The sequence below is a fragment of the Lissotriton vulgaris genome, chromosome 9 (assembly GCF_964263255.1).
Source record: "Lissotriton vulgaris chromosome 9, aLisVul1.2, whole genome shotgun sequence".
Classification (NCBI taxonomy): Eukaryota; Metazoa; Chordata; class Amphibia; order Caudata; family Salamandridae; genus Lissotriton; species Lissotriton vulgaris.
Genome location: NC_141697.1, coordinates 224,671,604 through 224,695,075, shown reverse-complemented (window position 1 = coordinate 224,695,075; position 23,472 = coordinate 224,671,604). Strand labels below are relative to the sequence as shown.

The 23,472-nt window shown below is 42.4% G+C and overlaps 1 protein-coding gene across 6 annotated transcripts in view; it reads left to right on the top strand.

The window, feature by feature from the left end:
- Window positions 1-23,472, top strand: part of MIA2 (MIA SH3 domain ER export factor 2) — a 702,601-nt gene that overhangs the window by 593,752 nt on the left and 85,377 nt on the right. For all 6 annotated transcript variants that reach the window (XM_086937351.1, XM_086937350.1, XM_086937349.1 and 3 more), the window contains exon 25: window positions 5,809-5,955. In XM_086937351.1, coding sequence (XP_086793477.1) covers window positions 5,809-5,955 — 147 coding nt within the window. The remainder of the gene's footprint in view (window positions 1-5,808; window positions 5,956-23,472) is intronic.

The window sequence follows — 23,472 nt, the reverse complement described above, 5'->3', positions numbered from 1 at the left end:
ACTAGTTAGTATCCTAAAACGTTTCATGGAGACCATATTCCAGTATAACTCCTTAAAGGCCTTTCTAGGTGGAAAAACATTAACTGCGGGGTGTAGCCACAGGGAGTTTAGACCCATTGCGTTGTAGGTTGCCTAAGCCTCTTTTAGCCATAGGATTTTGCACGCTCTATCAGTATCCCTAACCTCAAAAGCCCGGGCGAACTGGGAGAGCTCAGGGATAACCCACAGTCTCCTCCAGTAGGCCACAGGTCTGTAACGTGCCTCATCCTCTACGCACTGGCATCCCAGATCATAGAAGAGGGGCAGTAGTGGTGTGGATTGAGTGAGGCTGGTTATTCCCCTCATGAACTTACTTTGAGAATTTGTCAGTGCCGCTAGATTACTAAACCCCCAAATTGCGGCCCCATACAGGACCGAAGCACTGATTTTGGTATTGTACATTTTAAGCACGGGGGCAATCGGCTTTGTAAGTGAGAGGGGCTGTTCCTTTATTAAGGCACTAGCCAGTTGTGCATGTTTAAGGGCCAGCTGATCAATGTAAGGTTTCCAGTCTAGTTTGGAACCTAGGGTTATACCGAGATAGGAGAAAACTGCTCTAAGGTAACTTCATTCATAGCTACCCTCCCTCTTACAGACTTATGCTTATGTAACACCATGAACTTGTTCACATTAATAATAAAACCATGGTCCTTCCAAAACACCTCAAATCTCGCAATCTCCTTCTGGAGACCTTGTTGAGTTTTAGAGATTAACAGGGTGTCATCTGCAAACATTAGCAGAGGGATCTTCCTGCCATCAAGTGTAGGGGTGTCAGTAGGATGATTCGTAAAATACTGGATCACCCTGCTGATGTACAAGGAAAAGAGTGTTGGTGCAAGTACACACCCTTGACGAACCCCTCTGGCAAATGGAAATCTATCTGTTACCCTCCCTTGCTGACCCCATCGCACTTGTGCGAAGTTCGCATCGTAAAGTTTGATTAGAAAAGCCAATAAGTCCAGGGGCATACTCTGTTCCGCGAAAACACTCCACATCTTGGCACGCGTCACTAAGTCGAATGCCGACTTAAGATCCACAAATGCGACATACAGCGTGTCGCCTCTAAGGATCACCACACACCAGTAAATTAAAACCAATCTAAAAACCTGATCGATAGTGCTTGTGTGGGAGCAGAACCCAGCCTGTAAAGAAGACAGGATATCGAACTCGTCGATCCAGCCTTGGATTCTGCTCAGCACGAGCCTAGCAGTCACCTTCTGGATACAATCAATTAAACTCATGGGCCTTTAATTACCAGGATCTGAACAATCCCCCTTTTTAAAAGTCCGGATAATCCCAGCGCCCTTCCATGAATCCGGTATAGGGGAGCCTTTTGCAATAGCGTTCGCCAGGCACTGGATAAAAGTCACCCATACTTCCTTATCATGTGAAAACAGATCAGCTGGTACACAGTCCAACCTAGGCGGTCTACCCCTCGGGCCGTGTTAAGTGCTGTTTCGACCTCCAGCTTGGTGAAATGTAAGAGAGGGGTGTCTACAAGGATGTTGGGAAGACCAAGGGATGACTCAAGATCTCGAGCAGGGAGGTAAACTGAGTCATAAAATGTGAAACCCACAACTCCGGTGCTACATGGTTGGAAGGTGGTTCACTAGGCTTCCCCTTGCCCCATTTAACCAAATTCCAGAATGCAACCATATTCCTGTCTGTACTGGCATGGTACAGCTCAATCCAATACTGCTCGTCCCATTCCCTTTTTGCCTTGTGTTGCACTTTCTTATATTCCACCCTCGCTTTTTTAATTCTGTCCCTGTTTTTAGTTCTTATCGCCCTAGCTAAGGCTATATATGCTTCCCTGCAGGATTTCCCATACCATGTTTCCACCACTGGTTTGGCACTGTTCTTGGGATTTTGTACGTTAGTTGTAAAAAAGCCCATGAGCTTGTTAAAAAGTTTAGTATGGATTGGAAGGACTTTAGACTCAATTTCCTGCTGCGTAAGACAATTTTGAAGATCTACTATAGCCTCGGAGACCAACTTTCTCAAAACCACTAGGTGATCCTCTTTGTTGAGGCAGTTCAACCATTTTACTCTACTGGTATCATTGCAAAGCTGTACTTCAATACCCACTGTACAAACTTATGGGGCATAACTTCCTAGCAAATGGAGGGACAGTACCAGGGGGTTATGGTCACTTCCACCCTTTCCATGACAACCATGTCCTCGAGGAAGGACCGATGTTCCTTATTAAAAAGTATATAGTCTTACGACTACTACACTGTCCAATACTGAATGTGGGAGTGCACTGCTTGTCAGATTTCGTCCTCTCATTCACAGCCCTTAACCTGTGTTCTAAGCATAATACTTTGAGCTGCAATGTAGCTTCCGTCCACTTTTTGATGGGGGGTAGGGATAGTTGCAGGATGTCCCAAGAAAGGTCTTCCTCAAGGGCAAGATCTACATCATTACTATTTTTCACAAGGAGCACATAAAGCCCTTTTGCCGAGGACTGTTGTGGCAAAGTGGACTTTGGAGACCAAATTAGTTTTTTGCTTTTAACAGTTTTTTTTTTTATTGGCGAGGTCCCTGTAGCTCATCCAACAAAAGGTTGCAAAAAAACAATGACCAAATCATGGCAAAAACAAGCAACAAAAAAATTCGGTCAGGCAGTCAACCCCAGGCTTATTGATTTTGCCAATGCTCGATTACTGTGCTAGAACCCCAGAGGAGTTAATAGAGTAGCAATAATGCAAGTGTGAAGGGTATTCAAAGTCACTGACCCTGAACAGTGCCTGATTCAATTTGATGGACAGGTTTTCACATTTTCTTTCACATGCATTGAGAGGGAGTTACCCTAAACATGCTCTGCAAGTTCACAGCAAACAAGTTCTTTATGAACCCCTTCACTGCTGCGGCAATTCCGCCTCAGTGCTAGGGGGTGGTGGGGGGGGGGGTCGCACGGCTCACCTGCGCTTGTGACGGAACCGCCTTGGGTGAGCTGTGCTAGTGACGGAACGGTTCGGTCACGAACGCGCCCGCTCAATAGAACGCGCCGCGCAGGCGCGAAATCAGCGCCGCGCAGGCGCGTCGAGCGGGCCGTGACGGAACCGTTCCATCACTAGCACAGCTCACCCGAGGCGCGTGACGGAACGGTTCCGTCATAAGCGCCGAACTGGTTAATGTCGGTGACTAATATTTAATGGTTTTAGGGAAAAGTTTCCCCTTGGCTCTCTTCTGATCCAGTAAGACGAGACAGGGCCGAGCATTTACCAAATGTAATGTTTGCAGGGATTTGTTCTTTAAATATCCAGGTTTTCAAAACATTTTCTTCTTAGGGTGACACTCCCATAGAGCTGGACTCGAGATTATGGCTCTCCTCTTAAATATCTATATAGAACATGTGTCTAAATGTTGTATATTTGAAGTAAAGACATTTTTATTATAAATATTGTTGTATCAGATGACTATACAAACACATGTATATTATAAGCTCATACTAAAACTGATGGTTTTGACTGCTTTACCAATGCCAGTTCTTTTATCAGGCCATTGACATGTCTTCATTCTACATGTAATTATGAAATACGACTCGCAGTGCTAGCTCATCCCTGTGTACTCAGTGGGGCATTCCAATTAGTGATTATGATCTTGATGCTAGGAGTTCAATTTAACACTATACTAATACCACAGACGTTCACTCTTTTCTTGTGTTCTTCTGCTTTTAAATTATCAGTGGAGCAGCTGCCTAAGAGAATTAATAGATCAAGTCTGTCTGTGGCAATGCCACCCCAAGTAAAATAGCGGAGCCCTAAGGTTGGATTGTTAGCAAAGATGTTTTTAGTTGAACAAGAAAAACATCTTTGCCCTGCACTGGCCGAGATTATCCATCTAGACTCAGCGAATAAGATCAAGTGGATCGGTAAACTGAAGCAGTTGGTAATAGAGATTGGGTTCGGAGAGGCCTGGGCATCCCAGACCGCGCCAGCCAAGCAAATCATCAAGAAGGCATACTGGGAATGGGTGAAAGGGGTAGAGGCTCGTAAATCTAACTGGGGGGCGCTCACTGAACAGTTCCTAGAGCATAAGCCGGTTGCTAAATTTGAGCATTACTTTGATTTTATTCAATCTCCCCGGGATAGATTGCTCTACACGAAATTTAGATTAGGAAGGCTCCCACTTAATGATTTGGTAGCAGGTTGGAGGAATCACAGCTTGCCTTCTGTGAGCTGCCCAGGGTGCTATGCGCCATCAGAATCGCTTTCCCATTTCCTCTTTGCATGCCCCGCTTATAGAGCTCCCAGGAGGAAATGGTTGAAACCTATATGTAAAAACTTGGGGTTTACTGATTACAGGGCAGCGTTACGTATGTTTAAATCAGACACCTCCTCCCTCAGCATGATCTGTGCGGTACGAAAATACTTGGGTAATGCTTGGCTGATATGTTTAAAGCTCAGTAAAACCAAGAGTCTTTAGGGAGCAAATGCTGTTTTTTTATGTCAACTGTAAAGATCTGTTTTTATTGTATATAGTGTATAATCTCCACTTTTTTAAATGGACTATTTTATAACATCCTTTTTAAACTGCTAATTGTTGTAGGAATTGTCCAATTTCTACTCCTGAAAATATTTGTTATGCTTTTATGATATTTTATATCGAATAAAGTACATACAACATACAGCGTGTTTCTTAGTGACCATGACCGTCAGGCATCCATAACACTATTATTCCGCCAGAGTTTGTCATTGGTAGTATGGGCATGGCTCATTATTTAAAACCCTATAGAATATTGTAAAAAAGCAGTACCGTGTTCATTGAATCTTCTCGTAGTCTGGGTATTTATCATCTGGTTTCTGTAAGAAAATCCATGAAAGAACAATATGTTTACTCCCACTTTATATGAACCAAAGAATCTAGACAATATAGTCTCGACTCCAGAGATAAAGAATTCTCTTCTTTTTGCTAAAACTTATTGTTCCCCTTTCAGTACCTGCTTCAATACAGACACTTCCTTAAACCCCAGCCCAACTCTCATATTCTTAAAAAAATAATTTGTACTCTTAAAAAATAATCCTTATGTGGAATTGTTAACGTATAGACACCAACTCCTCCACACCCTCTATTTAAATAATAATTATATTGTATTTTTTTGCATTTATGTTGCACTGAATACCACGGCTGTGGTATTTCTGGGCACTGTTACTAATAGGTGTTATTATTTTTCCATTTAATAGAATGTTGTTTATAAATTTCCAAAGATTGAGTTAGCCATGCCAGCATTCAAATGCATAACGAGGTAGTGCCACATAGATGTCTGCAGCGAATGCTTAACTCAGTGAGCCACATGGCCGTCTTGTTATTGATATTACTGATAAAAGCACTAAGTGCTAAACACTCATAAAAGAAAACAATCGCACACAATGTTTACTGTGTGCTCCTTATATATTGATTAGGAAAAAGTGTTCACTCCAATACAATCTCTGTTACTGCCATGGTCAATAATGAGAGTAATATCTTCCGCAAAGGCATGGTACTGTGAAACCCAACGCCCATGTTTCCTATTGTATGGGGTTTGGAGGACTCGTTGTACTTTGTCAGGCTTTACCCCAAGCAGTAACACCAAATGTTGTACAGACTGTGCATGTTACAATCTGTAACTTCAGAATTTAAGTTAGCTGGCTTGAATTATCTTTATTAATATGTATTAATATGAATAAAGTACATAGACTTAATCTGTCTATACCGGCCATTTACTAATTAATTTTCAAATATGTAACTCTAACCTTATATGTTTGCTTTTTCCATTACATTTAGCCTCCAGAAGCCCAGGAGACAATGCAGAGTATTCTACTACACATGAACGAACAGAATCTGGTTCTGATCATCAAGGAGCACATTCTGATACAGGCTCCCTCTCTCCTCCCTGGGAAAGAGAGCGTAGAATAAATTTTCATACTTCAGGTAATCCTTTATCTCTGTCAGCTGATATAGAGCTCAGGCATTCATCCTCCAGAACAGGTGCTATTGAAGAAGACTATAGCTGTAAAAGATCCATGGTAAACCCAGTCAGTCTGTAGTCCTGTCTAAGGCACCAAGGTTTAAGCTGGTAACAAATGTAAAAGTGGATAGATAGTTGTTTTAAATGCAGGGAAAGAGAATTCCAAGTTTTTGCATCCAGGAAGGAAGAGGCGCCGTTACCCGTCCAAAAATGCTTGAACTTGAGCACTGAAGTAATCAGGAGTTGGGGCGGGGATCCAAATATGAAGCCTGCAAAGGATACCTTTTTATGAGGGAAGGCAGTTAACATGAGTAATGGATTACATTCGTATTGCATGTTAACAAGCTTCTTTTCCTGATAGTAAACCGTTTGTTACCTGGAAATAATTTTATACGTGGACAATATTGATAAAAGAAGAGGCAGATTATGGTATTCTACTTTGTGAAAACCTTGTTGCCCAATTAATCTTTTAGGGGTTCTATCACACTGTAAGCAGCAGAACTTTAAGGTCTGTCATAAAGATGTTGGGCATTAACTTTGAAGTGTTTTATCTGAATGCAGATAAAAATAAAATGTCTTCAATGATCTCTACGCTAACTCAGAAACTACACACTTCCCTTTACAAAGAAAGGCCAAAACACCTTGCACACACCACCAGTCAACTTATTCAGCACCACGAACTACATGCCCCTAATTAAACATAAGATAATGAAGACTATATAACAGCCTTCATCGCCATCTAATTCATAGTTTTCAAAAGTCTCTTCACGCCCACTTGTTCTAAAACACTTCATGACTAACAACCTTCTGCTTTTTGTCATGACTGGGAAATTAGGTGATTGGACTTATGGGGTAAAGTATTTTACAGTGCATGAGAATGGCGACTAAAGCTGGCTTGCTAGATCATGACATGATGTGGAGTGCAAGACCTTTTGTATTGTGTTCGGTGCATATTTGCTAGTCATTAAGTTACTCCAATATTGGAATTTTCATAGATTCAGAAAACAATTTCGGATGGATGCACAGCTTTTTATCTTAGTTCATCAAGTTTGGGTTCTCCATGGGTGGCGTTTATACCCCTAAAAACGCCAGTGAACAAACGTGAAAATGAGCTCATCTAGTAGCCCGAAATGCATTGGACATTTCCAAAATAATGATGCCTCATGAATGATTGAACCATATATGTACACTAATGTGGATAAAGTTTCAGCTATTGAATATGTTACATATTAATATTCAGTGAACTTTAACAAATAAATGAAAAACATTTGATATATACAAACTAACTGTGTGGAATCCTCTGTTGCTAAGAGGAGTAAAAGGTGTTCCCAAGGGGATGGTCCCAGTGACTCACTGGTATCACATTTTCACGAATTTTCATAGATTCACATGCCTGAATCATTCCCCGTCGTCGAGACGGGAGTCTCCGGTATATAAAAAAGCAATGCTTAGCAGTATAGCAAACTGAAAAGAGGCCTAGGCCTATTTCCCTTTTGCCACCCATAGCCTTTGTTATGTAAAAAAAAGGCCCAAACTTTTCCCTGAACCCATCAGAGCTCCTCACCTTCTAGAACACTCCTGAGAGAACCTTCTGCCCCTCCGATTTTCTACTGCACGTTGTGCTAGGGAGTCTCCTTTGAGCTTTGTTCAAACTCTTCAATTCAACTCATTTTGACTGGGATTTGAGGTTCTCTAATTTTCTAGTTTCTTCTTATTTGAAATTCCTTATTCCTCTGCCCTGTCTGATAAGGAGAAGAAAGGATTATTTAGAGCTTGTGCCACCTGCCCTAAAAAAAGGCTTTATACAGATGACCCTCATAAAGACTGCATATACTACCTCTATCCAGACCATCAGGCAGAGAATTGTAAGGTATGTCGAACCTTTTCAAATAAAACCTTGAGGGACCGTGAGGGAAGACTTCTACTTTGGCTCCAGAAGGTTAAAGCCAGAAAGGAGATCCTCTCAAGTGAGAGTGAGTAGGAGTCCTCTTCGTCTAAGAGATCTCAAAAAAGAAGCAGATCTCCTCTGGCGCTTACCTCAGGTGAGAGACCGGAGAAGGCTCCAAAAAAGACCACCACAGGATCTTCAAGGCGCAGTCCTTAAAAATCTCCTTCAGGTAAACCTAAGGGGAAGAAGGGTCCTGCTTCTGAGGTGAAACAGGTGAAGAAAACTGCCTCTGAACCTTCAAAATCTCCTCCAAGGGTCAAGATTACCATCAAAAAGACTTCCTCTACACCTGAGAAGAAAGTGAAAGGATCTACACTGTCGACTGGAACGTCGACGAGGATGATGTCATCGTCGACGACAAAAGCAACATCATCGTCGGCGAAACAGGAGGTAAAGGATATTGATAAGACGCCATTGACACTTTCACCGTCGACGGCGGTATCGAAGACTAGTTCATCGTCGGCGACTGCGTCGACGACCATGGCTATATCTACATCGATGATGGCGACGACGGGAGCGTCACCGACGAGATCGACGATGGCGGCGACAATGGCGGGAGCGTCGACGAAGACCGCGTTGACAGTAACTACAACGTCGACGATAGCGTCGACAACGATAATATGGTCGACGAGCCAGTCGACGAGAGAATAACCCCCAGAAAAGAGGTTGTCATCCTGGAAAAGGACAATAACGCCAGAGGTTACATGTCCAAGCAAGGTGTCTCCATTAGTCCCTTCTCATCTTCTGGACGAGGAAGACTCCGAAGATGAAGGTGGTCCTTTTGGATATGCGAGTAGTCCTTCGCAGTTAAAAGTAAAATACCAGGAGGAGGATTCGGAGGAAGAATATTGGGAGTTTCGAGATCATCCCCAAGAACAGCAACAATATCGCCAACAGCATCGTGAAGAGATGACAAGTGTGCCAACTTCTTTACTGAAAGACCTCCAGAGCATGTTGGAGGATTATAGAAGAAGGTATCCGGCGCCTCAAACATCTCAGGAAATCCCGGAGGTTACATCGAGACCTCGATCTGTACCGGGTACACCAGTGCGAAGAAGGGAGATCTTGCCGGAACCCACTCCTAGGTCTCCGCCACCAACATCTCAACATGACCCAGACACCTCGGATGATGACCATGAGGATGGAGATATTGCAGAACCTAGTAGAGAATCGGATGACTATCTCTGGTCCACCGTCTTACTAAACCAGGTATCCTGGGGTCAGCCCTTAGATGGCTGGTATCTTTTCTGGACAAACGATCCTTTAGGATCTGGGAAAATGGCATTATGTCAAAACCTACACCCCTCAGGGATCTTCCCTGAGCCCCACATGTTTAATGTTTATATGGCCCCGCTGGAAGAAGTAGTAGCCCCTTTCGGGATCAAATCCATCAGCTACGCAGACGACACGCAACTTGTCGTCTCGCTGACTCAACAAGGGGGATGTCCAGACAACCTCTCGAGATGCCTAACCGCAATTTTCTCCTGGATGACTGGCTCAAAGCTCAAATTAAACGGAGCTAAAACTGAGATTATGCTCCTGGGTCATCAATTTACATCTCTGCCTTCTGAGTACTGGCCGCCCTGCATGGGTGAATTGCCCCCATCGAGGGAAAAATTCAAAAGTCTCGGGGTCTGGTTTGAACCCCAATTAACTTTCAGGACCCATGCACAGAAAGTCGCAGGCGCTTGCTTTGGCCTGCTGCGGCTAGTACGGAAAGTCCTCCCCCTCCTGCCTTTCCAATCCAGGAAGCTACTAATCCAGGGCCTAATATTATCCAGGCTGGACTACGGCAACACTCTCCTTCTGGCTGCACCTAAGGCCACAATTAACACCTTGCAGCGAGTACAGAATGCCACAGCCAGGCTGCTTATGGGGGCGCCAAGAAGAGCCTCAGCTAAACCATTGCTGAGAGCCCTTCACTGGCTCCCCATCCAGGAACGAATTGCTTTTAAATCACTTTGCATCACTCACAAGACACTGCAAGGTAAAGGCCCTCCGGCCTTGAGCAACCTGATTCGCCCCTACAGATTGGCGCGTGCCCTCCGGTCTGACGGGGAAAACCTGGCTACCATTCCCAGAGTGAGGAAAGCCCGCACTGGAGGCCGCCGGTTCTCTTTGAAAGCAGCAAAACACTGGAACGCTCTCCCCAGGGATATCCGGATGGAACCTTCCTATATGAAATTCAGAAATTCCCTTAAAACTTTTCTTTTTCCTAAGATTGCATAATTCCCTTTTTCTTTCTTAGAGTTTTCTGTTATTAGTTAGTCAGCGCTGGGACGCTTCAGGGCAGCCATACGCTTTATAAATCCAATTTCATTTCATTTCATTCCTTCACCTTCAACTCCTATGCCAAAACCAGTAGATTCTCCACCTGAGGACATTGGTGGTTTTCATCACCTGATGGAAAGAGCCACTAAAAGATTTGCACTCACCATGTCGGAGGATAAGGCGGAATGCTTTCTATATGACTTTAAGGAACCCTATTGAAGATCTGTTCGGTCCTTACCTATTGTTAGTCATATTTGGGAAGAGGGCTTGAAGGTTATGGAAACGCCAGCTACAGAGACTCCGGTTCTTGCCAGACTAGACAAGAAATATAAAGCGCCTGCAGATGCTCCAGCGTTTCTTTTGGGTCATCCCAAACCGGATTTAGTGATAACGCAGGCAGCGCAACAAAAATCAAGAAATCCGTCTGCTCCAATTACGACACCACCAGACAGAGGGTAGGAAGCTGGACAACGCAGGAAAGAGGTTTTCCTTGATGTCTGCTCTGCTGGTAAAAGCTGCTAATGCCCTCGCTATTCTAGGAAGATAGGATAGGCAAATGTGGTGTGACCTGTCGCCGTACATTAACCATGTGCCAGAACCAGAAAAACAAGAAGCCAGAAAAATTCTTCTGGAGGATGAAAGGACTGCGGAGGAATTCATAGACTGCGCTATGGGTATAGCCACCACTGCATTTAGGTCTCTAGGAGGAGCAGCAGTTCTGTGCAGACAATGATGGCTAAGAGCGACGGCTTTTAAGGCCTGAAGTTCAGAATAAGATCTTAGACCTCCCCTTCAATGGAGAAGATTTATTCGGTTAACATATTGATGACACAATACAAAGTATCAAGAAAGATAAGGATACTGCGAAAGCATTGGGAACTCTGCAGTACAGAAAGGTTCCTTTTCGAGGCTCTAGAGGTAGAGGGCAATCATCTTATAGAGGGGATATCAGCAAGGGAGATATTCCCCTTATTCTGCCTCATCTCAGCCCTACCGTCAGCAGTACACTCTGCGAAAATCGGGAGGTTATACAAAGTCAACTCCGAGAGGAAAAGGAGGTCGTCAGGGGAAAGACAACACCCGACGACAATGACAACCTTAAACTTCCAGCTGCATCAACATTCCTAAGATCAAGTGCTCCCCTGGGTGGAAAGATTTCTCATTATTTTCAAAATTGGTGAAAAATAACAACGGACCAATGGGTCCTCAACATTATTCGATTGGCCACACCATAGAATTCGTACAGACGTCTCCTTGTACACCACCGATGCATCAAAAAATCAACCATCTGCATCAACTGCTGAAGGAGATTCGGACAATGCTCCGAAAGAAAGCAATAGAACCGGTACCGAATTCCCAAACGAACAAGGGGTTTTACTCCCGATTTTTTTTCTGGTCAGGAAAAACATACTCCAATGTCGTCCTATTCTGGATCTCAGATCCCTAAACACCTATCTCAAAAAGCAGTCTTTCAGGATGGTGTCTCTTCAGAACATCTTTTTGCTATTGAACCCAGGAGATCATATGACCACTTTGGACCTACAGGATGCGTATTTATATGTACCTAGCCATCCCGCACACAGACCGAACCTTCGGTTCTTGGTAGCCGGAAGTCCTTATCAATTCAAGGTACTGCCATTCGGCCTTAAGTCAGCACCACAAGTGTTCATTAAATGCCTGGCTCCAGTGTTTCCAGTGTTGAGGAAGCAAAAACATCAAATATTTCCTTACTTCGACGACTGGTTAGTCAAAGCACCATCGGAAGCACAAGCCAGGGCGTCAAAAAAAGGCCTGCATAGATTTGTTTGCCAAACTGGGTTTGACTCTACACAAAGGAAAATCAAACCTTCAACCAACAAAACTGATCACATTTCTGGGAGCAATACTAGATACGGACAGCAACAAGGCGTTTCCCTCCGAAGAAAGGCAACTGAGGATTGTATCTCTCTTTCAAGACTTTGTAAAAAGAAAGTATCTTTGAGTGCTCGAGTACAAGACATTGCTGGGCATGATGTCATCTTGCATTCCCCTTGTGCCTCACTGCAGATTAAGGATGCGCCCGTTGCAAGAACAGATCGATCTTCAGTGCCGTCAAGCGGAGGGATCCTTCGACGACACAGTCCAAGTGACACCAGTCATGGTTCAAGCAGCGGCATGGTGGACACAAAAAGAAAATGTCTCATCATTAAGGACGCCAACAGTAGACCTTTTCGCCACAAGAGAGAACAAGAAATGCTGGTTCTTCGCAAGCTGGCTTCCCCAGAGGGGAACTTGGGGGAATGCGTTTTCGATGGCATGGTCCGGCGTCTTTGCTTACCTTTTTCCTCCAATACCTCTCCTGCCCCGCGTGCTTGTGAAGATCAAGAAAGAACCTTGCAGGCTGATCCTGATAGCCCTGTGGTGGCCCAGACAACATTGGTTCACGGAACACCTGCTACTGTCGGAGGACTGTCCAGTTCGACTCCGACATATTCCAGCACTTCTTTTTTTTTTTTTGTGTTGAAATTTTTTATTAAAAAGATTTTAGATGAAAATACAAATACAAAAGCATTAAGAAAGCATCATAGGATATTGATAAATGAAAAATAATACAAATGAGAAGAAAATTTACATAAGATATGACAAATATGAGGAAGAAAAATTAGCAAATGTCATAATCCTTAATGCAATGATAATAGGAAGATACCAGGAGAAGTGCAAGAAAAGAAAAGAAGGAAAAGAAGAAAGATATAAAAAGAATGAAGGAGAAAAAGAAAGAAAAAAGAAGGAAGAACCCCAGAGTAACAAGAACAGGAAGTAGGAGCGATGGTACCAAGAAAGATGAGAAGAGTTTAAGAGCAGAGTAACAGGAAAAGGAACTATAAAAGGAATAGAATTAAGAAGGAATAGTATTTGGAGGAGAGGAAGGAGCGGAGACAGAGTCATTATCCACCGTGATTTCCAGGAAAGGGGACCATATTTGGAGAAAAATGGAAGCCTGATCCTGTAAACTATAGATTATACGTTCATGAGAAGCTGTTTGTACCATTGCCCACAACCACTCTTCCTGAGAAGGGGGCAAGGGAGACTTCCAATGACGTAGTATACACATTTTGGCCGTAGCCAAAGCAGTGTGGAGAAGACGAGTTTACGGGTTAGAAAGCTTCGGAAGGCCACGAAAATCATGTAAAATAATGTTTGCAGAAGTAAAGGGTAAGTGTAATGATATTGTATTAGCCAAAGTTCGTCGTACAAAAAGCCAAAAAGATTTTGTACGGGGACACTCACAAATAATATGTGTAATATCACAACCGGAAGCAGAGCATCTCCAACACAAAGTATGTGATAACAACTTAGCATGATGCAATTTAACTGGAGACCAGTGCCATTCATGGATAATTTTAAAAATGCAGAATTTAAGACGGGCCTCTCGAACTCCCTCATGCAATCCTTTCAAGATTTGATCCCATTGAGTATTGGAATATAGAACTGATAAGCGCGATTGCCATTTCAGTTGGAGAACGTGTGAGAGAGGTTGTGAAAATAGAGGATGCAAGAAAGTCTTATAAAGACCAGAAGTTACAACTTTGAGATTTCCCCACAAATGCAGATAGGACAAAATAGGAGATACAGATAGCAATTCAGGTGAGGAACCTAAATGTTTTGTGATAGCCTGGTGAAGCTGAATATATTTACAGGATTGTGTGGATGGTAAATGGAAATCCTCACTAAGTTGGGAAAATAATTTAAAAGTATCACCATGAAACAGCTGCTCCATAGAGGCCAGGACAAAGTGCGACCACGAACACGAATAGCCGAATTGAACCATAAAGGAGCTTTAACATGAATTTGCGAATTAGATTTAAGTATACGATGACTTCTTTGCCAGGATTTATTCATTGCAGATAAGATAGGATTTTTTGGATCAGAAGGACTGGAACCATTACCATATAAAAGGGACAAACCAAGACCAGGAGTCAATAAGTGGCGTTCAAGTGGAACCCATTGAGGGATGTCTTTAGACTTAGGCAGAAAAAAAGTAAGTTGGGAAAGATGGAGAGCAAGTGAGTAATGCTCGATAGAGGGAAGACCTAAACCCCCATGTAATTGGTGAGATTTTAATTTGGCGAAAGTAAGACGTGGTTTAGCCGTACCCCAAATAATTTTTTTTATTTTCGAGTCAATGGACCGAAGAGTAGTTAAGGGAATGTGAAGAGGGAGCATACCGAGAACATAGAGAAATCGCGGTAGGGTAAACATCTTAACCACCTGAACACGTCCCCATAATGATAAGCCCAGGACCTTCCATTTATCAAAGTCTTGTTGTATTTGCGCGATTAAAGGAGTTAAATTGTCCATTACTATATTATCCAATCCTCTGTTATTTAATATTCCTAAATATTTAAGCCGGGATGATTGCCAATGAAAAGGAAAACCAGAGATTGCAGCTTTTGTAGTACCAATAGACATAGGTAATGCTTCACTTTTATCCCAGTTTATCTTATAGCCAGAGAAAGAAGAGAAAGCATTGATGATGTGGAGGAGAGAAGGAAGAGAACAGGGAAGGTCAGTAAGTGTGAGAAGAATATCATCCACATATAAATATATTTTAGAATGACCAATTGGAAGAGGGACGCCTACCACTGTAGCAGATTGACGTATAGCAGCAGCCAGAGGTTCCATTGCCAGGAGGAGGGGAAAGTGGACAACCTTGACGAGTACCACGTCTAATTGGAAATGGAGTAGAGACGAAACCACCGCAGTTAACTTGAGCTGATGGGTTGTCATAAAGCAGTCATACTTTATCTATGAATTGATCGCCTAATCCAAACCTTTGCATAATAGTAAAAAGGTACTCCCACTCAATGCGATCAAATGCTTTTTCAGCATCTAGGGAAAGAAGTAGAGCATCATCAGCAAGATGTTTAGCTGACCATAAAGCATGAGATAGAGTACGTAAATGATTCCGAGATGACCGACCAGGAACAAATCCTACTTGTGAATTGTGAATTAAAGAAGGTAAAACTTTACGAAGACGTGATGCAAGAATCTTGACATCCGAATTTAAGAGAGATATGGGCCGATAACTACCGCCCAACAAAGGATCTTTACCAGGTTTTGGCAAAACAGCTATGATGGCCTTGTTGGAAATAGAACCAAGGGAAGATTCCTCCGCTACTTCCTCAAATGCGGCATGTAAAGTATCAATCATACTCTGACCAGTCCACTTAAAAAATTCAGGAGGAAAACCATCACCACCCGGAGCTTTATGATACGGCAAGGCAGATATAGCTGAAGAAATTTCTTCCTTCGTAATAACACCCTCAAGTAGGGCTCTACCATCATCAGAGTGTCGCGGAAGATGTACCGCATCTAAATATTTTGACATTTCGAGTGTATCGATATGAGTACTTGGGGAGTAGAGAGATCTGTAAAATGAGGCAAATTCTTCAACAATTTCTTGCGGCCGAGTAAGTAAATCACCACATCTGGATTTGATAGCTGGAATTGCCATAGCGGCCTCTCTCTGACGCAATTGCGCAGCCATTAACCGACCATCCTTTTCCCCCTGTTCGTAGTGACGACCTTTCATCTTTTGCAAGGCATATTCAGCCTTAGAAGTAAAAAGACTATTAAGAGACATGCGTGCCTGCTCCAATAATTTACGGTTCTGGAGGGTTGGTTTTGAAATATATAATTGAGAAAGTTGGCGAATGTCTTTCTCCAGATCAACTTGTTTGGCAGCGGTTTTCTTGTTATGAAGAGCAGCGTCCCGCATAAGTTGACCTCTAATGGTTGCCTTAGCAGCTGCCCAGGCCATTCTCTTAGAGGAGATTGAGTCCTTATTATTTATAAGGTAATCACGGAGGTGCGACTGTAAAAGAAGTTTACCTGGTGATGTTTTATATTTGTTTATGTTTAAACGCCATGACTTTGGCCCCGGATTGGAAAGACCCAAATCGAGAGATAAGAAAACGAGAATGATCAGAAATGGCCGCTTCTAAAATCTTTGACTCTGTAACCAACTGGACTGTTTGTTGCGAAAGAAGAAAATAGTTGAGACGTGAAAACGTACCATGAGTAGAAGAAAAGAACGTATATTCTTTATCTTGTGGGTGACTGAGTCTCCAATGAGCAACAAGACCAGTGTCAACAAGAATGTCACGTAAAATGGCTCTATCGGAAGCATTGACGGTATCAAGGCAACCTGTTCTGTCAAGGGCAGGGTTAGGGGCCAGATTCCAATCACCTCCAATGAGAAATTGAGAAGCATTTATTTCTGTGAGAAGGCGGTGTATTCGAAGGAAAAATTGTTTTTTGGGACCTAGCGGAGCGTATACAGTACTAAGACAAATGAAAGAGGTCCCAAGTTTCAGCTTAACAAACACATACCGCCCTTCCGAATCAGACCATGTCTTGGAAATTGTAAAGGAGAGTGATTTCCGAAAAAGGATGGCTACTCCACATTTACGAACAGGGTTGGGGTTGGTGGGATCAGGTTTGGAAACACTACTATGAATGACATTACCAACCCAATCTCTGCTGAGTTTACTAGATTCAACATCGTCCAAATGAGTTTCCTGCAATAAAGCAACGTCCACATGTTTAGAGTGTAAATAGGAAAGAACTTTCTTGCGTTTTATATAATGGGTGAGGCCATGAACATTCCAGGAAATCACTGATAGCGGATGAGTAGAGGACATGATAATAGTAGAGAGAAAAGAAGGAAGATGTTACTCTGGGAAACAGAAAACAAAGTGTTTGTAGAAGTTGGAAAAACTGATTAAAAAAGAGATAAAAAGAAAGAAGAGGGAAAAGGAAAGAGGAGAAGAAAAAGAAAAGAAGGTTAGAGAAGCAGAGTGAAGATCTGGAATAGACAAAGTAAGTAGAAAAATAGGAAATAATTAGTAGAGATGAAGATAAGAGAAAATAAGAAAGAAAAAAGAAAAAGAAAAGAAACCAAGACTGTTAACTACGGGTCTGGGCGCACTGAAAGCAGCGCCAAGGGAGGCCGGACCCCCTCCGAGTAAAAAAGAATGGGGATCTAGGAAACAAAGGATAGCATGGAATATATGAAACGCAATTGAATAAAATAACATCATCAAAATCGTAAGAAACCATAAGATATTATCGTAAAACATAGTCTAGAAAATAGAGAAAATCATTAAAAACGTGATATGAAAACCATACAATAAGAGAGTAATATGAGGAGAAGAAATGAAAGCAAGGGAAGTGAAATAAAAGAAAAACATGGCACATTATAGAAGAAGTGTGAAAGATATAGTTAAATAAATATGAAAGATAAAATATAGGAAGACATAGATCTAATGTCACCATAGAAAAGGAGGGAAAGGATTAGAAAAAAGAAGGGGGTAAACACATGATAATGCATGTGAGGAAAGATATAAGAAAATAACAGAGTTCAGTTTGACACATGAAACAATGAAATAAGTATATATCGCATAAGAGTGGAATATCTAGTGAAGTAAATATATAGTGTGAAGCTTAACTATGGTAACGTCACCACAGGGAGAGGAATGAACAGAAAAAAAAGAACACCCATGTAAGAGGTAATATCTAATTATCAGAAGATGAGCAAGACCTGAAATGAATAAATACTCTTGAGAGGCTAAAAGTAGTGCTCAGATTGAAAATATAAAATAAGACACATATCACAGTATGAAACACGAAGCAAAAGTGATCATATCACAAATATGGGACATGATAGCCATACGAAAAGAGAACAATAGAATAATATGACGAGAAGAAAAGAAAGCGAAAGAAAAAGAAAAACATGATACATAACAGAAGAAGTGCGAAAAATAGAGTTAAAGAAGTATGAAAGAGAAAAAATAGAGAGAAACAAATCCAACAATGCCATATAAAAGGAGGGAAAGACATAGAAAATAGAAAAAGAAGGGGAAACCCATAAAATGATGCAGGGGAGGAGAAACGAAAGATAATAACAAAGCTTAATCTAAAACACATGAAACAATGAAGTAAATATACATCGTGCAAGAGCGGAATAGCTATTGAATGTAATATATAGTGACAATGCTTAACAATAGTAACATCACCATAGGAAGGAGGATGAACAGGAAGAAAGAACCCCATGTAAGAGGCAATATCTATGTAGTGTATAATGAGCAAGACCTGAAAATGGATAACGATCTTCAAAAACTGAAAATAGTGTACAGTTAGAAAATACAAAATAACAGTAAGGCATAGAGCACAGTATGAAACATGAAGCAGAAGGGACCGTATCATATAATGCAATAAATCCTCAAGTGGCAAAACGAACAGCAAAAGCATGACCAACAACAAGAACTACTATAAACGAATAAGGTAAGAAAAAGAAAACATTAGAACAGGAAAAAGGATTCAGTCAGCATCAGAAGACTTCTTGAGAGGTGATCTAGACCTGTCCCTTTGCGGTGTGTTAGTTAGGGAGGAGACGGAATGTAGAGCTGAATCCCTATCATCCTGAGAGCGAGGCAGACAAGTGAGATCCCTTCCACGTTGCCTGGAATCAGTAGAGATGTTTAAGCGAGACGTTGGTTGATGAGGATTTAGGTTGATGAGGTGGAGTACAGGAAGAAGATTGAGTTTCCATATCATTGGACTTGATATCATCCAAAAACTGCTGAAGAAGTGCAGGATCGTAGAAGTCTTTGGATTCTCTATTTCTGGTTATACGAAAACGTACAGGCTCAAATAATCCGTATTTAATGTCCATTTGACGTAGCTGAGGCCGTAGGGAAAGAAACGCCTTCCGTCGTTCATTCGTTTCTTTAGAGAAGTCTGAAGCCACATGGATGGTATGACCTTGAAATAGGAAAGAGCCATGTGAACAAGCCATTGATAGGATCTCTCGGGTTTGTTCATGCCGAAGGAAACAAGCAATAATTGGCCTGGGCCTTACAGAAGCACCAGAACGTGGAGGACCCAGTCTATGAGCACGTTGGATCTCAAGAGGAGGAACAAAAGAAAGACCAGTCAAGATGGGAAGGGCATCATAAAGAAAGGTCTTCATGTCTTGCTTTTCAATATTTTCCGGAAATCCAAAAAAACGAATGTTGTCTCTACGAATGCGATCCTCCAAATCGATGATCTTACTGTGCAAGAAGAGTAGGTCTTGATCTGAACCCTGAACAGAATCCAGTCAACTTTCCATATCCAATATTTTAGAGTCAATGGCTTCAATCCTTGTATGAAAAGTAGAAAGTTCTGCCCTAATAGACTTAGTCTCTGCAGTCAATGATGTCATGGTAATGTCCAGACCCTCCAGTCGACGGTTAACCCCAGAAAGTTCTTGCAAAATGCGTTGCATAGTGTCAGACAAGGACTTACCGCTCTGAGATGATGCAACTTGAGATGAAGGAGGCGACGTAGAGCCATTACCTATCATTGTCGAAGTAGAGGGTTGTTTTACCACTTCAGTGAAAAGTGGCTGCTTAGTTCTACGACCACCATTTCTATTATTAGACATTGCAGTGCAGTGTTGTAGTGGTGGTCTACAATAGCGAATTGAGAAAATACTGGAATATGAGGCAATGATGAAACCAATGGCGCATCAAATAACAGAGGTAAGGAAACATATGCAGCAAAGTAGTGACCAATACAAGCAGCATACAGGTAATGCTTGAAATTGGAAAAGCACTATATTATTGCCACAAAACGGCAAGCACTGAGTCGCAAAACCAGTGCAGTACAGGAATGGAAAATTTTGCATGCCAAAACTACCTCAGAAACAGAGCATGTGGGTGCAGTGAGTGAGAATGACAACAGACCAACAATGTTGCGGGAACAAGTTGTAAAAAGGCATTAAGGTCTGTATACACTGAGAAAATGCAACTCTAAATATGAAGGCAGTTCATAAGAGAGCAAAATCCCGGTCCACTCACAAAAGAAATTTTTTTTCAGACATTCTCCATAGTGATACTGAGATAATAATAGTGAAGGAAAAGTCAGGGATGTGATAGAGGTAATTAACTCTGCACCAAATGTCTCGTAAAGCAGCAAGAATAAAGGCACAAAATCCAGTTCAAGGAGTGAAAAGAGAGTAAAACATATATTCCTGCATGTGAGACTTCATACACTGTTAAGGCCGTGAGAGTCCATGTGGAAAATGTTACTTCAAAAGACTGCACTAGTAATGCTGAGGAAATACTCCAATCCTGAATGGGCCTAGAGAGGGCGCCGTGTACTCAAAATACACATAATGTTAGGCAGAGGCTTTCAGCAGCCGCTATGAAAAGCTACCTCGTCGTCTGGGGGGGTGCGGCCTAAAGCCCGGTGAAGCACGGCCCTGTATTACTGAAGGCGGAGCACACGCTGTGAGGAGGCGCAGCGTCAGCAGCGCGCAAATTCCAAGGCGCGCACTAGAAGAGCCGACTATCTCACTGTCATGCCGGTGAAGAGGAATAGATGCCGCTAGCCACGAAAGAAGACTATCAAGGCGCTCCGCATAGCCTTCGGCGGTTGCGGCACACAGAAGAGAAGACCCAAATGCCCAGGTAAGCCAGGAAAGCTCTTCAGGGGTCCGTCCCTCGGCGGAGCTCTCCGGTCAGGCGGCCATATTCCTGCGTGGCCAGACCACGCCCCCCAATTCCAGCACTTCTGACAATGTCCCAGGGACAAGTGCTCCATCCGGACCCGAAATCCTTGCGATTAGCGGCCTTTCTCCTGAACACTGTGAATTTAGACATCTGAATATCTCAGACGAATGTAGGAGAATCCTGTCCAAGGCTAGAGCGGATAGTACCAACAAAACCTACAGGATGAAATGGAAGAGGTTTTGTAGAAACATAACATTCACCCTCTTACTGCAGCACGTCATCAAATTATCCCATACATCTTACTTTTAACCAAGTCAGGATTGGCTCACGCTTCGATTAAGGTGCATTTAGCTGCATTATCCCGCTACAGGAGGTCTTCCTCAGGCCCGTCCTTATGGTCATCAAGGATCATCAAACAATTTATGAAGGGATTATTCAGGGTCATTCCTCCAGTAAAGCCTCCATCACCACTCTGAAAGCTCAACATAGTGCTCTCACCATTGATGAAACGGCCTTTTGAGCCTATACACAGGGCGGACCTTAAGTTCCTGTCTTGGAAGGTGGCGCTTCTCATCGCTCTAACTTCAGCTAAAAGAGTAGGAGAACTACAGGCTCTCACAATTCAAGAGCCTTTCCTACAGTTTCAGGAAGACAGAATGATTCTTAGGACTAATCCAAAATGTATTCCTAAGGTACCAACTGACTTTCATCTGAATGAGCCATTGGTGTTGAAACGTTTCTTTCCTCAACCAACAACAGCAACGGAAAGAGTGTTGCACTCATTGGACGTTCAAAGCTGTCTCAAGTTCTATTTAATGGAGACGAGGAGCTTTAGCAAATCTTCACAGCTCTTCGTCGCTATCAGGGCACCCAGGAAAGGTTTCCCTTTATCAAAAAGGGGAATTGCCAGATGGATTTCCAGTGCAATTGTCTACTGTCATCAAGCTGCTGGAAAACCTATAAATGGGCGAGTTCATGCCTATTCCTAGAGAGCAGTGGCCACATCCACTGCATTGTTTGGAGGAGTGCCAATCCAGGATATCTGCAGGGCAGCGACCTGGGCATCTACCCACACCTTCACCAGGCACTACTGCTTGGAAGCAGCCACAGAGTCTGACGCGGCGGTGGGAGAGGCGGTACTGCGAAATATCATCCAGTAACGGTGAGCCTTCTTTCCATCCCTCCATCCTTTTTTCTCTTGTTTTACAAAGTCACATTTCTTGTATTTTACTATGCTTGATTTTCATGCTGTATTACATGATGATGATGAAATGCACGAGATTAAGGTGCTTTGCTATCCTGCTCGCTATTCTGATTCAGGCATGTGAATCTATGAAAGTTCCAATACTGGAGTAAGAAAACAAGTTACTTACCTGTAACTGTAGTTTTCCAGTATTGGAAGCTTTCATAGATTCACATGCACCCACCCTCCTCCCCTGAGAGGCTCTCCTTGGATTTAGCACGAAAAGTGTTTTATATGCACAAGTGAGTGAAAATCTGAGGGGCAGAAGGTTCTCTCAGAAGTGCTCTAGAGGGTGAGGAGCTCTGATTGGTTCAGGGAAAAGTTTGGGCCTTTTTTGCATAACAAAGGCTATTGGTTGCAAACGGGAAATGGGCCTAGGCCTCTTTTCAGTTTGCTATACTGCTAAGCATTGCTTTTTTATATACCGGAGACTCCCGTCTCAACGGCGAGGAATGATTCAGGCATGTGAATCTATGAAAGCTTCCAATACTGGAGAACTACAGTTACAGGTAAGTAACTTGTTTTCTTTTTGTATCCTTTTCGTGTGCATTCTTCAGTAGCTGTGAGAAATATAAGTCCCCACTTCACTATTTTATTTGTTTTTATTTATAGTTTCTAATATAGTGCAGTTGTTCACCCAAAAAGTATCATGTTGCTTAAAAAATACCAGTGATTGCATCAAAAAAGGTATCGGCTAGGGTTACTTATTCATCAGAAGAAGGAGGAAATAAACAGATATTTAAGGTTTTGTTAAACTTTAGGAGAGAAGAGTGAGAGCATAAGAATAGCAGTCCCAATCTTTACTCAGTGGTCGCACTAAATGTGTAGCATGTAGAATTTCCTTGGTGTTAATGTGTTAACAGATTAGCTAAAATATTCACCTTCTTTAGTGTCAACTTGCAGCCTTATGTATGCACTCCTTTGTAGCTGACTATTACTTTGTTGAATTAAGAAAAAACAATGACATTCTTTGTCATGCAGTTATTAATGTTCATATACATGTATTATCTCCATCTGCATTTGAGATCTTAGAACAAATTACAGTATTTCTTTATTAAAAAGTCAGTTCACAACTTTAAGCTGCAGATTTTCCCACTCTTAAAAGGGAAGAGAAATTATAGTGGACTCTGCTTCTTTAAGGGAGATAGGCTGCTCCAGATACCCACAATGCAGTACGATGTTAGGTTTTCTTTATTTTTTTATCTCAATATTGTTTGAGGATCCTTCGCTTTTGTAAGCACTATTTGTGGACACAGTAGATTTAAACTTTCTTCCTCTCAATTCTTTCACGTCTTCAATTCTTTTAGTCTTCATGGTGGCACAATTTGACAAGTGGAAACGAGCCAAGTTAAAACAACTATTTTGAAGGGGGATGGGAGCACACTGGCGCACAGGTGCATCTCCAGGAGCCTGTCAGCCCAGTGGCTCAAGGGAGCCTTTTTAAACAGAAGGGGGATGGGAGCACACTGCTTCACCTCCC